The sequence below is a fragment of the Crassostrea angulata genome, chromosome 4 (assembly GCF_025612915.1).
Source record: "Crassostrea angulata isolate pt1a10 chromosome 4, ASM2561291v2, whole genome shotgun sequence".
In the NCBI taxonomy this organism is placed as follows: domain Eukaryota; kingdom Metazoa; phylum Mollusca; class Bivalvia; order Ostreida; family Ostreidae; genus Magallana; species Magallana angulata.
In genome coordinates, this window is record NC_069114.1 from 7,297,384 (window position 1) to 7,315,723 (window position 18,340).

At 34.3% G+C, this 18,340-nt stretch overlaps 1 protein-coding gene across 4 annotated transcripts in view; it reads left to right on the forward strand.

The window, feature by feature from the left end:
* The window catches only part of LOC128180291 (exportin-7-like), a 32,857-nt gene extending 21,087 nt beyond the window's left edge, over positions 1 to 11,770 (forward strand). For 2 of the 4 annotated variants that reach the window (XM_052848268.1, XM_052848269.1), the window contains 9 exons: positions 4 to 194; positions 501 to 555; positions 781 to 940; positions 4,124 to 4,262; positions 4,706 to 4,729; positions 5,614 to 5,768; positions 6,094 to 6,192; positions 10,887 to 11,014; positions 11,247 to 11,770. In XM_052848268.1, coding sequence (XP_052704228.1) covers positions 4 to 194; positions 501 to 555; positions 781 to 940; positions 4,124 to 4,262; positions 4,706 to 4,729; positions 5,614 to 5,768; positions 6,094 to 6,192; positions 10,887 to 11,014; positions 11,247 to 11,355 — 1,060 coding nt within the window. In that variant the 3' untranslated portion in view covers positions 11,356 to 11,770. The remainder of the gene's footprint in view (positions 1 to 3; positions 195 to 500; positions 556 to 780; positions 941 to 4,123; positions 4,263 to 4,705; positions 4,730 to 5,613; positions 5,769 to 6,093; positions 6,193 to 10,886; positions 11,015 to 11,246) is intronic. The other 2 variants (XM_052848270.1, XM_052848271.1) reach the window with 1 other exon arrangement.
* The last annotated feature ends 6,570 nt before the right edge of the window (positions 11,771 to 18,340 follow it).

Genomic DNA, 18,340 nt, shown 5'->3' on the forward strand with positions numbered 1-18,340 from the left:
TAGATACCCGTCCTACACACCCATTCTGCACCGGGCGATCGAGGTGTGGTACCACGACCCGGCGGTCACCACCCCTGTACTCAAGCTGATGGCCGAGCTCGCTCAGAGCCGCTCACAGAGACTCCTGTTTGACGTCTCCTCCCCCAACGGCTATCTCCTGTTCAGGGAGGTCAGCAAAGTGATTGACAGCTATGGTGAGGGCCATTATATGTAAATATGTAATGAACATTTATGATATTGTATTAGAAATTAATTATTGAAGGTACAGAGGTCAGCAAAGTGATTGACAGCTACAGTGAGGGCCATTTTATGTAAATACCATTATGTATTAAATAAACATTCACATTATATGACCTCTCGCCCTCTAAAATTATTTACATGGAAATAAATGTTTTTGCTCCTTACTAAGTTCCTAGAGGAAAATATAATTGCAAATGTAAATATAACATTATATTTTGATTCGACTTAAGCTTATAAGATTTGCACTCTCTTTTTTACAGGGTCAAGAATATTAACAATAGGAGAAGTTCCAAAGGATCAAGTCTATACTATGAAATATCCTTAACACTATTATGATTGTTCATAGATAAATTATATTTTTCAGGTGGCTGGGCTTTATATAATATGAAAAACTTGAACAGTTTAAAGAGATATTATAGATCTTTCAGCTTTTATTTGGAATTAATTGGCTGCTAAATGAAATATTATGAAGATATATAACAGGAGAGCTATGTTTTAATGTGATAAAACAAGAGTAAAAGTTTCCTTAACCTGTCCTACATTGAAAGGAATCTCGGTGTGTTTCTCCATGTTGAAGGCGGCCCTCTGTGGCAACTATGTCAACTTTGGAGTGTTCCGTCTGTATGGAGATAACGCGCTGGACAAGGCGTTTGGAATGTTTGTCAAGCTCCTGTTGTCTGTGTCCCAGAGAGACCTGATGGTTAGTGTTGTGTAGGGATTTATTATAGTATAATTACATGGAATTATAAGAGTAATGGGGAGGGAGGTAGGGATTTATTCTACTATAATTACATGGAATTATGAAAGTAATGGGAAGGGAAGTAGGGATTTATTCTACTATAATTACATGGAATTATAAGAGTAATGGGGAGGGAAGTAGGGATTTATTCTACTATAATTACATGGAATTATAAGAGTAATGGGGAAGGAAGTAGGGATTTATTCTACTATAATTACATGGAATTATGAAAGTAATGGGAAGGGAAGTAGGGATTTATTCTACTATAATTACATGGAATTATAAGAGTAATGGGGAGGGAAGTAGGGATTTATTCTACTATAATTACATGGAATTATGAAAGTAATGGGAAGGGAAGTAGGGATTTATTCTACTATAATTACATGGAATTATAAGAGTAATGGGGAGGGAAGTAGGGATTTATTCTACTATAATTACATGGAATTATGAGAGTTATGGGGAGGGAAGTAGGGATTTATTCTACTATAATTACATGGAATTATAAGAGTAATGGTTAGTGATGTGTCGGGATTTATTATAGTATAATTACATGGAATTATGAGAGTTATAGGAAGGGAAGTAGGGATTTATTCTACTATAATTACATGGAATGATAAGAGTAATGGTTAGTGATGTGTAGGGATTTATTCTACTATAATTACATGGAATTATGAGAGTAATGGGGAGGGAAGTAGGGATTTATTCTACTATAATTACATGGAATTATGAGAGTAATGGGGAGGGAAGTAGGGATTTATTCTACTATAATTACATGGAATTATGAGAGTTATGGGGAGGGAAGTAGGGATTTATTATAGTATAATTACATGGAATTATAAGAGTAATGATTAGTGATGTGTCGGGATTTATTATAGTATAATTACATGGAATTATAAGAGTAATGGTTAGTGTTGTGTCGGGATTTATTCTACTATAATTAAATGGAATTATAAGAGTAATGGGAAGGGAAGTAGGGATTTATTCTACTATAATTACATGGAATTTTAAGAGGAATGGGAAAGGAAGTAGGGATTTATTCTACTATAATTACATGGAATTACAAGAGTAATGGGAAGGGAAGTAGGGATTTATTCTACTATAATTACATGGAATTATAAGAGTAATGGGAAGGGAAGTAGGGATTTATTCTACTATAATTACATGGAATTACAAGAGTAATGGGAAAGGAAGTAGGGATTTATTCTACTATAATTACATGCAATTATAAGAGTAATGGGGAGGGAAGTAGGGCTTTATTCTACTATAATTACATTGAATTAAAAGAGTAATGGGAAAGAAAGTAGGGATTTATTCTACTATAATTACATGGAATTATAAGAGTAATGGTTAGTGTTGTGTCGGGATTTATTATAGTATAATTACATGGAATTATAAGAGTAATGGTTAATGATGTGTCGGGATTTATTATAGTATAATTACATGAAATTATAAGAGTAATGGTTAGTGTTGTGTCGTGATTTATTCTACTATAATTACATGGAATTACAAGAGTAATGGGAAGGGAAGTAGAGATTTATTCTACTATAATTACATGGAATAATAAGAGTAATGGGAAAGGAAGTAGGGATTTATTCTACTATAATTACATGCAATTATAAGAGTAATGGGAAGGGAAGTAGGGATTTATTCTACTATAATTACATGCAATTATAAGAGTAATGGGAAGGGAAGTAGGGATTTATTCTACTATAATTACATGGAATTATAAAAGTAATGGGAAGGGAAGTAGGGATTTATTCTACAATAATTACATGCAATTATAAGAGTAATGGGAAGGGAAGTAGGGATTTATTCTACTATAATTACATGGAATTATAAAAGTAATGGGAAGGGAAGTAGGGATTTATTCTACAATAATTACATGCAATTATGAGAGTAATGGGGAGGGAAGTAGGGATTTATTCTACTATAATTACATGGAATTATAAGAGTAATGGGGAGGGAAGTAGGGATTTATTCTACTATAATTACATGGAATTATAAGAGGAATGGGAAAGGAAGTAGGGCTTTATTCTACTATAATTACATGGAATTAAAAGAGTAATGGGAAGGGAAGTAGGGATTTATTCTACTATAATTACATGGAATTATAAGAGGAATGGGAAAGGAAGTAGGGCTTTATTCTACTATAATTACATGGAATTAAAAGAGTAATGGGGAGGGAAGTAGGGATTTATTCTACTATAATTACATGGAATTATAAGAGTAATGGGGAGGGAAGTAGGGATTTATTCTACTATAATTACATGGAATTATAAGAGTAATGGGGAGGGAAGTAGGGATTTATTCTACTATAATTACATGGAATTATAAGAGTAATGGGGAGGGAAGTAGGGATTTATTCTACTATAATTACATGGAATTATAAGAGTAATGGGGAGGGAAGTAGGGATTTATTCTACAATAATTACATGGAATTATGAGAGTAATGGGAAGGGAAGTAGGGATTTATTCTACTATAATTACATGCAATTATAAGAGTAATGGGGAGGGAAGTAGGGATTTATTATAGTATAATTACATGGAATTATGAGAGTAATGGGAAGGGAAGTAGGGATTTATTCTACTATAATTACATGCAATTATAAGAGTAATGGGAAGGGAAGTAGGGATTTATTCTACTATAATTAATGGGGAGGGAAGTAGGGATTTATTCTACTATAATTACATGGAATTATGAGAGTAATGGGGAGGGAAGTAGGGATTTATTCTACTATAATTACATGGAATTATAAGAGTAATGGGGAGGGAAGTAGGGATTTATTCTACTATAATTACATGCAATTATAAGAGTAATGGGAAGGGAAGTAGGGATTTATTCTACTATAATTACATGGAATTATAAGAGTAATGGGAAGGGAAGTAGTACAATGTAATTGAATCTGATAAAAAATAATTTCAACAGATGACCAAAAAATGCATTAAACAAGGGGAAACAGTTTTTAGAAGTTTTGATAAATGATTTGATCGAGCTCCGTAAGGTTAAACAGCATACCATCATTCACTTAATTGTTTTGTGAAGAGACTGTATATGAATAAGAAAAATACACTGTATATTCATAAATGTATGTAATTGAAGAGATGTTTGGTGGTAAGTAATGAGTCTCTCTGTTATTTCCACAGGACTACCCCAAGCTGAGCCAGAACTTCTACAGTTTGCTGGAGTGTCTGGCCAACGATCACATGGCTTTCATCAGTAGCTTAGAACCCCAAGTCTTTCTCTACATCCTGGCCACCATATCTGAGGGTCTCACAGCTCTAGGTAATAATCAAACACTCTGCAATACTTCATGTACTTGGATGATGTTTATTTTTATTTATTTGTATGTGGGTCATTATATGGCCAGGTCTTAAAAATATGAAGAATGTTTATTTTTAATGGGATGGATGATTAGGGGCTTAGTTGTTCTGGTAGATTTGTGAATTATCTGTCTTTGTTTAAGGGTTACTGTTCCTCTGAAAAATCATTATGTCCCATGGATAAATAAGAAATAGTATTAAATGTACAAAAATACAAATGTCTCCCTGTCAGTCAATTTCATCTGTAGTGCATTCAGTTATTTATAAATTTTACAAGTTCATTCATTTGGCATATTAGAAATAGAAACATGTAGTTTTGATATGCGGGTATGTATCTGTAAAACTAAGAGGGGGAGAACAGTGTATATAAAAACAGGAATAAAGAGTTTGTTCCTGTTTTAACAGCATACAAATGGAGCTCTATCCAAGGTAAGATGTCAAACTGCTCGGGGATGTGGAATTTATTTTTTAAAGATCAAAATGTCACGCTATGGTTTATTTTATATTTGATGCTGTCTTAAATATGTGTTTTACATGTAGCTTAATAAGAATCTCTAGTTTCATTTAAGTCATCTCAAAACTATATCCCTTGTTGAAAGGTGAAATGGTACTGCTTGGGTTAGTCTCATCTCTTTGTGTTTTAAATAAACACAATATTATACATGTACTTTCATGAGTGTTGTTCATAATTGTAATCTTATGAAATTTTATTCGTGTCTTTCACTTTTTTACCTCTTAGAATTTGATTTCTTACGACTTCTTAAGTTTCTTAAGCACATGTATCTTAGGGTTTTAGGAAGGACATATTTTTATTGATCATATTGATATCTTTTTGTTATACCTGAACCTTTGCTTATATTTTCATTTTGACTATACAAGAAAAAGTTCTAGGATTCATATCTTATGTATGATGATCTATTATTCTTTTATGATAACTGTATAAAGGGTTATTTTTGCCACGAGTAATTTTCACCCTTCTACTTTTGTAAACAGTTTCGCCCCATCTTGAATTGCCCAGATACAGTAACTGTTGTGTTTCAAGAGAAATAATTGAAGACATTTGAATTCGCTAAGTCTTAAATTCACCCACTGGCAACTAGAGGGAAAGGGGCGAAAATAAAGCGGGGGCGAATATTTCCGTGTATTGCAGTAGTTATTGGTGGTTAATGAATTTAATGAAGTTTCCATTGGTATCCCTTACCATTGGACTGTCAGTGAATAAAATCCTCTTGAACTTCTAAATTCTAGGAAATTTACAAAAACTATCTGCCCGTCATTTTGAATGAGTGTAAGTGCGTGTCTCTCTCTGACAGATACCATGGTTTGTACCGGATGCTGTGCCACGCTGGATACAGTCATCACCTATCTGTTCAAGAACCTTACAATCAAAAAGAAGAAACGAAATCACATGCAGCAGAACGAGGCTTTTCTCCGAATCCTAGAACTTCACCCAGAAATCCTTCAGCAAGTAAATACTCCTTTTTGATATGTTCTTTGGCCTTAGATTTATGCTTCTTCAGACTATTGTAAACCAACTATTCTTCACGACTACTATGCTTTGCGATTTAATGGAGATGAACTAGTTAGTAGCAACCAATTTCCATAATCAAGGTGTAGATTATCTAGAAAATAAAATACCAGAGACTGTTGAGGACTGGTTCATGGTGAGATATATTTGCGAACCTTGAGATTTCTTCTAAAGGAATGAAAGTTGGTTGATATTACATTTAATGTTTACTGACGCCATATTGACATAATTTCTTAGTAATTAAAACTATCATGCTTTATTACAGATGCTGTCTACAGTACTCAATATTATCATGTTTGAGGACTGTCGGAACCAATGGTCCATGTCAAGGCCTTTACTGGGTCTTATTCTACTTAATGAGGAGGTAGGACATTTTTATTTTATGACTTGTAGACAAAAAATCAAGGATATGTTGTTCTGTTTCCCAAATAGTGTTCCAAGCAAGTCTTTGTCTGTTTGAACTATTGGTTAGAGAACTGCAGGTTCATGTAGCTGTTGATGTTGGAAAATGGGGAAGTCTTTGAAAAAAGCTCTAAAGGACTATGTGCGCTTGGTCAAAGGTAGCAAGGGACAGTTTCGAATAAAGTACCCGTCAATATTTTTGTAAAATTGAGAGTTGCTGTACTTGAAGGCTTATGAGTGTTGCTAAAATTTATGAAATGATTTTTAATGATTATCATTAGTTAGAGGGGTGTCTCTTGTTGAAATTGATATGCAATATGTAGGCCCCTTATGTTAGGTACATGAGAATCAGAAGTAAAATGCGAAACCTGCGGCTTTGATTGTTGTGCTGACTTTACACAGAGAAATTGCAAGTTACAGACGGGAGGTAAAATAACACGAAAAGTAGGTGGATGGGACATTGTAAACTTTACACCGGTAAGTTTCTGACATGTGATAGTGCAGCATGCACGTGGTACGGAAGGTCAACCCTCTGCAGGGAATTAGCTGGGGGAGGTCTGAAAAGCTGAAAAATCATGAAAAATTAGCAAAATATGAAAGGGTCAAAATCTCATAAAAACCAGTATGTAGAGAATTTTACAGGTTTTGATTAGCAATTTTCTTCAGAAATTGGTGATTGGCCTTATAAAGAGTGAATTAAAGGTATTTGTGCTGAATGGGAACTGAGGAAATTCTAGTTACAGAGTTCCGAAGACATGCATCCCTTGGCTACAATGAATTGGATCAAAAAAACTGTCCCCTGCCACCTTCAAGACTACATGGTATTTTCATATTTCTCCTTTAAGTGTAATTTTGAGTGGATTTTGTACCATAAGTAATACATTTTGTGAAAATGGATGATTTTCTTGGCTATAGATGTCATGACATCATTTATTAGCTAAAATATTCAAGGGGAGTAACTCCCTCTTAAATGTGTAGAATGACCACCACTAGAGTAAATTGGCTTAGAGAGTAGGCATTTCCTATCCTGATGACAATTAATAGGCTTAAGTTAATTACTGAGATAAGAATAAATACTTTAAAACAGTTTTTATCAATTAAATCATTTCAATTTATGAATTTGCAGCCATTTTGCTGTCTGATTTTATGAAATAACATTAATCCACCTGACTTATATCACCCAATTTTTTTAAAACAGCATATTTTTATTTCAAATGAACTTTACATGTAGACAAATGCAGTTATCAAAGTATACAATATGTCAAAAAACTCAAGTTTTTGCTCCTTCCTATCAAAAAAATGGTATTTTAGATGTATTTACAGAATTGAAAAAGCCACCCCTTCTTTCCAATGGAGTCCACTACCATTACATGTAGGATATGTAACTGTACATTTGACCTTGAAATAACAACTGCTATGATAATTACTCTTGAAATGAACAAAAAACAACATTTTTTACCCTTTTATTGTATATATGCATCAAAAATGTAGAAAAACATGTGAAATTTGAACCTTTTTCATGGAATTCTCATCCGTCCCCAGGTACCCGGGTGTGTTTGAATTTCATTTTAATTAAACGCACATGTCACACTTGTAGGTCTTACTAATTTAGCAAAGTTAAAAGGAGACTAGAAACCAGAATATATAAGATATCCACTAAATATGATTATAGGCTTAGTTTTTCATGAAAACAAGAAATCACATGTAGGGCGACATGACTTTTTGTGAATAAAAATGCTACAAATCATCCATTTACCAAAAAAGATCAATTTTAAATATCAGTGATGGTTGTTTTCAATAATGTGTAAGAAATGACTCAAGGAAACTGCCACAAGTTTCATAATATTAGGTTAAAGTGTTCAAACTAATGCGTCTTGTGAAAATCAAAAGATAGGGGGAGGGTATACATGTAAAGGGATTTCTAAGTGATGTGATGCTTTTATCATGATAATATCAAGCAGATGCATGTAGTATTCAATAAGGTTTCTTATTTAAAGCTGAACACCGCTCGTAAATAGGCATACGCCATATTAGTTTTCTATCTCCGATATCCCACACTAGGGTATACTCTCCGATTTCGTTACGCCTGGTTGCTTTCAAGTCACTACTATCGACGTGACAAAACCTCCGTCTTTCAAGGGGCGCCAAGAGGGGTAATGAAATGAAAATGAAAAAATAAAAAACACAACTGAAAAAGAAACTCTTTATATCACTCTTCCGTAAAATGTGCACGGCAATAAAATGTTCTCCTGCATTTAAAAGGGTTACAGACCTCTCGCGGAACCATTTATTCACCTGTAGTACTGTACGCGTTTGTACGTTGGAATATTCATCCGGCAAAGTCCCACGTGCTTACTTCGAACAACGGCTGTCTATCGACAAATATCTGCAAAGCTTCCACAATAGGTAAGAAGTTAGGGTATATAAATACCTAAATAGAAAATATTTCTCCAATGCCAATAAAATGTACACAAACTCGCGTTTTCAAAGACACCACGTTTCACTGACATCCATCTCTCCGATATTTGTCATTGGACTAAACTGCGCATGTGTAATAGAAAACGAAAGTAGCACTTTGTTGACCCTGACCATTGTAGTCGAATGGAAGTCGTGTACATGTGTCGGTTATCTTGCATTGCTACTTTGCTTATATTTTACTGCATTTATGGCATTTTGCTGTATTTGTTGCATAGCACTAACCTGTGCAATTGATGCCATTTTTTACTTGGAGTCTTTCTTCACTAATTGCGAAATGGTACGCGAGTACTCGGTCAGCGTGTTCGAGGACTCTATTTACGACGGCAAAGCGTGGGTAGCACCTACACAGGTGAAACCCGAACATCGAAATGCGTTGGACCGTTAACTAACAAAAGGCTTATATAGGGGTTCTGGAATGAAAGGCGAATTAGAAAGAAATATGGCGGACAATGCCTATTTACGAGCGGTGTTCAGCTTTAAGGAGGTTGAACAACAGTTGACCTCTAAAAGATAAGGTAAAGATGCTTTATTTATGGAGAGCCCTGTGAATCTGTGTTAAATAGAGGAAAGTGGAAATGGTGGGTTCACTTAAATGGCCATATTTTTCTTAAACCTCAATGGAATTGGAAAAATGTGGTGTATTTTTGTTCAGAATAGCATAAGCTTTGTAATTTTAAGACAAGATGACTTTTCAGAGAATGTGAGTGTATGTTAAAGGTAGCAAGGGACAGTTTCGAATAAAGTACCCGTCAATATTTTTGTAAAATTGAGAGTTGCTGTACTTGAAGGCTTATGAGTGTTGCTAAAATTTATGAAATGATTTTTAATGATTATCATTAGTTAGAGGGGTGTCTCTTGTTGAAATTGATATGCAATATGTAGGCCCCTTATGTTAGGTACATGAGAATCAGAAGTAAAATGCGAAACCTGCGGCTTTGACTGTTGTGCTGACTTTACACAGAGAAATTGCAAGTTACAGACGGGAGGTAAAATAACACGAAAAGTAGGTGGATGGGACATTGTAAACTTTACACCGGTAAGTTTCTGACATGTGATAGTGCAGCATGCACGCGGTACGGAAGGTCAACCCTCTGCAGGGAATTAGCTGGGGGAGGTCTGAAAAGCTGAAAAATCATGAAAAATTAGCAAAATATGAAAGGGTCAAAATCTCATAAAAACCAGTATGTAGAGAATTTTACAGGTTTTGATTAGCAATTTTCTTCAGAAATTGGTGATTGGCCTTATAAAGAGTGAATTAAAGGTATTTGTGCTGAATGGGAACTGAGGAAATTCTAGTTACAGAGTTCCGAAGACATGCATCCCTTGGCTACAATGAATTGGATCAAAAAAACTGTCCCCTGCCACCAAATATCTGCCCCGAATTTTTACCAATTTATAAATAGTATCGTATAAAAATCAAATCTTGATAAATCATTTAACAGAGGATGTCTATCACTTAAATCTTGATTTTAGTCGTCATTGCGCATTTGCTGTTAATCTATGACGTCATCCAAATGACCTAATTTTTGCAAATGTGCAAACAAACGAAAATATTCTCATTTTTGCTTTATATTTTGCATTCAAAATATAGAGCGCAGGTCTGCTCAAGTACGATTTTAAGATATGTTTTTCATCTGATTATCAAACACGTTATACTAAAAAACTGGTACTTGAGGAAGCCTGCGCTCAATGTTTTCCAGTCGAAAAACTATCGGAAAACACCCACATTTTGCAACAAAACATCAATTTATCAAAATAAGGCAATCTTCATGACGTCATTTCTACATTATGACATCACTTTGGTGATAAACTTTTACATCCTTACTTTCAATAAGATTTTAACTATCTTTTATTTTACTTTTTAAGCTTGTAATAAAACTTTGGAGGCAAAAAAACATAATACCGCACTTAGTCCTTTAATATCCATTGCCATATGAAGATTATTTACTGTAAATTTAAAGTGGTTATTTACGTGTGGAGGAAATTTACACTAGTTATGCCGTAAGCTTAAAACTGTGCAAAATATCCCCGCGTGCATATGATAAGAAAATTCCAGTTTAAATAACCACTTTTACAGTATCATGCATGGGATAGAAAATGTCATTGACTAAATTCAATATTTATATATAAAATTGGAAATTTGTGGATATAGATATCAATGAATTGTTGTGTTTTCAGTATTTTAACAAATTGCGGGACAGCATCATAGCCAGCCAGCCCCCAGACAAACAGCAGGCCATGGTCCAGTGCTTCGAGAACCTGATGAGTGGAATTGAGAGGTCCCTACACACAAAGAATAGAGACAAGTAAGAGAGAGAGATTTTTAAAAAATGGATGACGTTACTTTCACAAGCTGAATTTTGAAGATAAAAAATCATGAAATTCAAAGGTTTTACTATCCAATGGAAATTAATCATTTGTAAAGAACATATTTACAGAAAATCAATGTAGCGTAAGTACAGGTATTCACCATAAGCTGAAACTTCTTTTTGTGATTTTGTAATATGAAATTATTTTTTTGGTTTGTTCACCCTTTAGATTCACACAGAACCTGTCGCTGTTCAGGAGAGATGTGAACGACTCGCTGAAGGCGGCCAACGGACAGAGTCCCACCCACTGTACACAGTTCCTGGACATGATGAGCTAGTACACAGCAGGCTGTATGTCATGTGACCTCATCATGTGATACAATGAGCCAATCAGACATGTGTTCACATTGACATTCCTTATCATGTGTGAAACAGGCTGCGATTGGGGCATTTGGGACAATGTGATTGGTTTTGTGGATTTTCAACTTTCAAAGGTGGTGAAATTGGTGCATTGGTCTGCTATCCCTTCTTTTTATATGGATGAGGAACGAGGGTGTTTGGAATGGATGTGACTTAGGTGTATGGAATCAATTGAAGTGCTAATGGTAATAGACTAGGAGCCGTGGCTGTGTAGGCGTGTGTATATCAGTGCTAACTGTTCATTGTTATGGGTTTTATTATTCAATGTTATAGTGCCATATGTGTGGTACTAATGCACCGCATGGTGTGGAATAAAAATTCAAACAAATGCCACTGCTCTTGCTTTTATTTATCATACCTCATATATATTTGTAACATTTGTGGCTTACGTAATATAAGGAAGATTGAAGGATGCTTTTAGGTTTTACTGGACATTCTGAAATATCTGAATGGATGAATTTTAATCATATTTAAATATAATTGTCACCTTTTAATTTTTTTAATGTTTTACAATTCAACTTTAAAAAATTGGGGGGAGGGGTGGTTTCAATAATAAAAAGATTAAATGAACTTTGTTTCAAGTATATTATGATAGACAGTACATTGCACTATGAAGCCCTATTGTGTTAAAGATCAAACTATAAAATAATTGCTACATGAATTATTTAATTGAACTGCAAGCAAGTGAACTTTTCAGATTATTTCTTTAAATTAATAGGAAGAAGGCCATATTTATACTATATATATGTGTAAGTTTCAACCTTTTTGCTCAATGGTTGTAAACATATTGGCTAGCCAAGGGTTAACCGTTTACGTCCAGACATTACAGAGGAGCACAGTGGATCGTAAACGCGTGGCTAGCCAAGATGGACACTAATGACCCCCTTAGTTATATTTTAAGGTCTTTGATTCAAATCTGCAGCTGCGTAGTTCTGTTTTTAGAGATTAAAAACTGCATTGTTCTGTACCTGTGAGCACAATTTGCATTTAAAGCTGCTTGGTCCGATTTTTTTGCAATTACAGTATCAATTTTTTTTTCATACAAATCATTTATCTTAGAAAGTTATGGACTTTCTCCTATTTACACGAGCAGAATCGGTCTCCTTTCAAAGTTAGAAATATTCAAAGTAAATAAAAATAATTTCTCTTTGGGCAAACGAAAAAACAAACCAAAATGCATCACGGGAATGTTTAGAAAAGGAGACCGCTTGGTTTCGTCCCCCGAATGATTGGGGTTATTCAACCCGCATGCTATGCATCAATTGTAAAGAGAACAGACTTTGGAAATATTAGCGAACAAAACGTACACATGTTTATTTGTAATTTGTCTGATCATTTTGACCTTTATTTAAAGCGATGTCAAATTCGTAATACAACCATACCCGTCTCGTCGTCAGGGGTGAAATTTAACATGAGGCGAAATAACGCGGTACCTTTTAATGTCGTTTGTTTTGTTAGCAAATTTTGTACGTATTTTTCTTCATTGAAATTTGGCATAATTGACGGGTAAAACTACTGCAATGTCTATTATTATTCATAAACTTAGCATAGCCATCGTTTAAAAGCGTGCATAAAATTTGATATAAAATCGGACCAAGCAGCTTTAAGAGATGATGTAAAACCACACAATTATTGCTGTTGTATATTTTGACATCTTTTTTGGGCAGTTAATGCACAAAGTGGTAGGACCCTCCATTCAGTAAGCTGACAGAACTTATATAATACACATTAGAAATGAATTTATTTTAAAGAACCCAAAATTTTCTCGGGAGCTTTGCTCCCCCCCTTCCCCCCCCCCCCCGGTTTTGCTGTGGCCTTGGATGATTGGGCTTACAGCTGCCACTGAACCTCTTGCTGAATTAGCGGACCCATCCAAGGTTGGCTAGCTTCGTCACCGCTAGAAGCCACAAGTATATGTGCAAGTGGAATATGATTATGAATACAGATATAAAATACTAGTAATATTTCTAATTTATCTGAATTAAACAAGTATTCAGAATAATAACGTGGACAGCCAAACTTTGCCTGTCTGGAATCAATGTTGCAGTACAAAGTTATTGCCTTTTCGTTGAAATGGAAAATGATTGAACTAAAAGTGAAAATATTTATACAAATCGTTTATTAAAAAAAGAACAATGCACAATATATAAACGTTTAAGACATTTCGAATGATCATGCAATTAAATATTTTAAACATGACTTTGTTTTAACTAGGGATGTCAATTTTACTCAGGACTAGTCACTCAATCGGAAGCTTTCGTCGAGCGATAGTGGAGTTCTCGTTATATTTTTAGGGAATCTGTTTATCGTTTTTAAATCAAAATCATTTAAAGTATTAAAAAAAATTGATTTATAATATTTAAGGTTGAAAATTTGAAAATCTTAACATTCGTTGACAAATAGCTTTTTATTTTATTTTTCTTATCAAACTAACCACTGGCGTCGGAAGCAAATTGAAAGTGGGGGGGGGGGGGGGGGGGGCTAGACTGATCCTCAGAAATATTGGGAGAAAAAACCTAATTCCCAAAATCATGAAAATCCTAATCCGTAGGGGGGGAGGGGGGGTAATTCTATACTCCCAAAACAAGGAATCTTTCCGGCCATTTGACTCCAACTTCTCAATCTTTCAAACGTATATTACGGAACAATAATGTTTCCTGCGAAAAAAAAGTGGGTGGCTGAACCCTCTATTCTGCTATGTGCCTAATGGTTAGGTCTAACTTAGCAAACAAAGTGGCCTCCCCGGTTCCGACGCCTATGCTAACACATATATGTACTAGTATTTGAGCCACAATTCATAAAAGGCAACTCAAACTTGCCTTGTTCCGTGTTAAGTTATTGCCCCGGCCCTATTCAATAATTAAAGTTTAATACTTGTAAAAACAAACGCCTTGAGATAATAATTGATTTGATTAAATTTGTAATATGCATATTGATTTATTTGTCGAGCTCACTAATGTGTTGATTTTTCGAAACTGCGTTTTCTTTTGTCTCTTATCTTCATGAAAGTCCAGAAGATTTGAAAGATATGTCTGTGGGTGTATCTGTGTATTTAAGGAAAAGGGGGAGGGTGGACCTGTTAGATATATCTATGTCAGAGTGTTATAATATAACAACGACGATTGGCAGTTGTCAGGAACCTGACTATATATCTGCAGTATGAAATAACCAGCAACATCAACCAAAACATCAACACTCAGTGGCTGTTCATATACAACAAGATGATTATACTTAATTAATTACATCAACACTCAGTGACTCTTTATATACAACAAGATGATTATACTTAATTAATTACATCAACACTCAGTGACTGTTCATATACACCAAGATGATTATACCAGTAGGGCTGTCACACAACAACCTGTCACAAGCTAAGTTAAAAAAGCCATAAAAACAAACAAACAACAACAAAACCAAAAAACAAATTGTGCAGAGACAAGAGTCCCAAGATGGTTATACTAGTAGGGCTGTCCCACAACAACCTGTGACAAGCCAAGTAAAAAAAGCCATATATACAAACAAACGTGTGCGTACACATACAGAGACAAGAGTCCCAAGGACTTTAACGCTCACCTGATTATGATGCAATCCTCTTAAGGATCTGTAGAATGAAAACTTAATACTCTATGATGAGGTAAAAAAAATGATAGATTAAAATGTTTTATCCAAAAAAAACCGAGATATTCATTAAGTGACGAAGGATCAAGAAAATAGATCAGTCTGTTATCTCAATGTTTCAAAATACATGAAGATGTTTATATATTAAAGAACGAAAACAAACTTAAATAAGAAAGACCATCTTCGGTAGCCAAGTGTCCGATTCGTTTTTTTTTTTAATCTCAGATGAGAAAAACGAATCGGACATTTGGCTAGCGAAGATGAAGATAGACATCAATTATGACCTCATCAGGACATAGCTTAAAGTTATTGCATTTCAAATGATAAGATATACGGAAGAAAAAGTTCATGTGACAGCAGTAAAGGGGGGTAAATAATAAATATCCAAGGACAATTAAATATTTGATGATTACATTCTCCTATATTTGTTTATGTATGTCACTTTCAACAAAACGTCAATCACTCATAAAAAAAAACAACAAATTTCAAACTGTTTTTGAGTCCTACATTAAAAAACTTGAACTCCCCTTTCAAATGATCCTCAATATTACCATGATTACACTCGGAGGCGCTTATAAAATGCAAAATATGTCAAATTAAATGCTCAAATAATATTCTCTTGATTATAAAAGCAAGGCATATTGCGCGTCGGATGACTAAATATTTGATGTCGATACTAGTGTTTATAAAACATGTTGAGCACACGCATTTCGGCAATAAGCAGCTAGTGTAGAAAGCAGTTGGCAGCTGAATGTGGAATTTTTGCATTAATATTGAGATTGGTATTCAATCAGTTAATTGTAAATCTACGATATATAAATGTATGTACCGTGTTTATTTTTAGTCGAGTCACTTTAGTAATTGTGCTGGATTAGTTGATAAATTGTCCTCGTTATAACAAATACTGCTCCAAATTATCTCACCTATATTAAGTATTGCTATGTATTATACATCTGAAAAATTTTTCTTGATAATATTGAAATATTTTTATAAGAAAACTGAAGAGCCAGATTTAAGTTTTAAATAATGTTTTCATTCTTAAATATATTTTTGTGGCACTTGGCAATGAACCCAATTCATGCCCGTCTTTTTATTCTTTGTTTTTGGGGTGGGGGTGGAGGGGGTTGGACCCCACTTCTACCCCATGAAAACTTTAACAATGTTTATAATTATTCTCCATTGACAGAAAAAGATCCCGGACCATGCTCTGCCACCCCCCCCCCCCAACACCGCAAGAAAATTTCTTGGATCCGCGCATACAATTTGTTCTTTTCCTAGATCTAAATTATATCGTCGCCCACTTACTTTATTTCGACTATTTCAGAACTTACATTCTTCTTCTTCAAAATTCTTAGCAGGCCCCGGGCTCTTCAAAAAGTAGGCTAATGGAAAACGTTTGCCAAATTAAGTTACTCTTCATATTCGATCAATGGAAAAAATAAAATTAAGAAAATCTCTGTATTTTTCTCCAGGACAAATTTTGAGACCCTTTTCTGCTGCGAGGACACCCCCCCCCCTTCCTCGCATGAAAATTGACTTGGGGCTTGGTGACTATTGCATGACATTTCAAGGTCGGGTTCGGAATACAATGACTTGTCGTCTGGAGGATGCAGACTGCAGCAGAAGGACAATTTTTACTCGTAAAGAAAAGACGTAATTTATATAGTTTATTTTCTGGTTCAACATTGTGCAGTGTTACTTTTTTTTAATAAAGCGTGTGTTGTCAAACTCTTACTTTTAAAGCACATGCCTCTTAAGTCAGAGAGATAAAGAATAAGTTATTTATGTCTCTGCTAAAGTGTATTTATCACGTTAGGCCTTTACACAGTATAAAGAATAATATATATATATATATATATATATATATATATATATATATATATATATATATATATATATATATATATATATATATATATATATATATATATATATGTACTCACTGTATCATCGATCCATAGAGAGACATAAAGGTCCTCTGCCTAACATTGATGTCACGGTGTACAAAGTGTAATATATATTGTAAAAGGGAATTATCATTATATTTATTATTGGTAGAGAAACACCAGGTATCTTCACCCGTTGCTAGCTAAACTTTGCAGTTATTTATACAGTTTTATCTCATACGTGTGGTGTATATTACCCGTGTGATAAACCTCTGCTATATCAAACGGGTGATGCTATATCAAATACTTCCGGTCCGAACTATTTTTGACACAGCCCCTCGCTTCAACGCTTCAGTGACCTATATGTTTTTACAAAGATCTAGTACTTTCAACATAACTATATTTACTACAAAAATTGATATAAAAGGGATTTTGTCAAAGATTTAAATTACAAATATGAAGGAAAACACATAACTGCGTCGCATAGGCGTCGGAAATTGGGGGGGGGGGGGGGGGTATACATAACCGTAACCACAATTTTGAAAGTTATACACAACCGTAACCACAGATTTTTGATGAGTTTAGCTCCCTTCCAACTTTCAATTTGCTTTGTGATTTTTATAAAACTGCAAACTACGTTAACTATCAAGGAGTTCATCCTGACGACGCGACGAAAACAGAGCGCTCTGGTTGTGTTTATATACAAGAACTTACCGAAATAATTTTCATAAGAAGTTTATTCCACCACCAGTAAGCATCTTTATTCACTTTAATTTCGAATCATAAGGCTAGTGTCTGTTTTATAGAACATCAACAACTGTTCCTCGTTCGAACGAGCATTCGCAACTTCGTGTAACGTTATGTCAACAAACTTGATTATTCAAGTCTTCTCTTCGGAATTTCCATTTAATCAATTGAATAAGCTCTAAGAAAAATTATTTAGAGCTAAAAAATTATTTCAAGGTTTATTTCAGTGAAACTTTACATTTAAACGGTTAGATTTATCTCGGGAATGACGTACTAAATTGTATTGCGCAAGGTCACAATAGCTGCATAACACAACGTTGCATCATCGTTTTTAATCTTTGAAAAAAAAACACAATTCGGGTCACATAAGGGACTGTCTCAAAAGCTTCATAATATAAATCAAATTGTATGAGATAAATAGAACATCTATGATTGTGTGATTTTATATTTGCTTTATCCAACTCGTTGAAATGGTTATATTCGCTCGGCAAGCCTCGCGAATATATACACCATTTCAACTCGTTGGATAAAGCAAATATAAAATCACACAATATAGATATCCTCTATATATTAGATTGGAAGATTGAGCTATGTCCAAAATTAATTTATCTGGTATTTTATGCTTCAAAGGTTTCAAATTTGCCAAAAT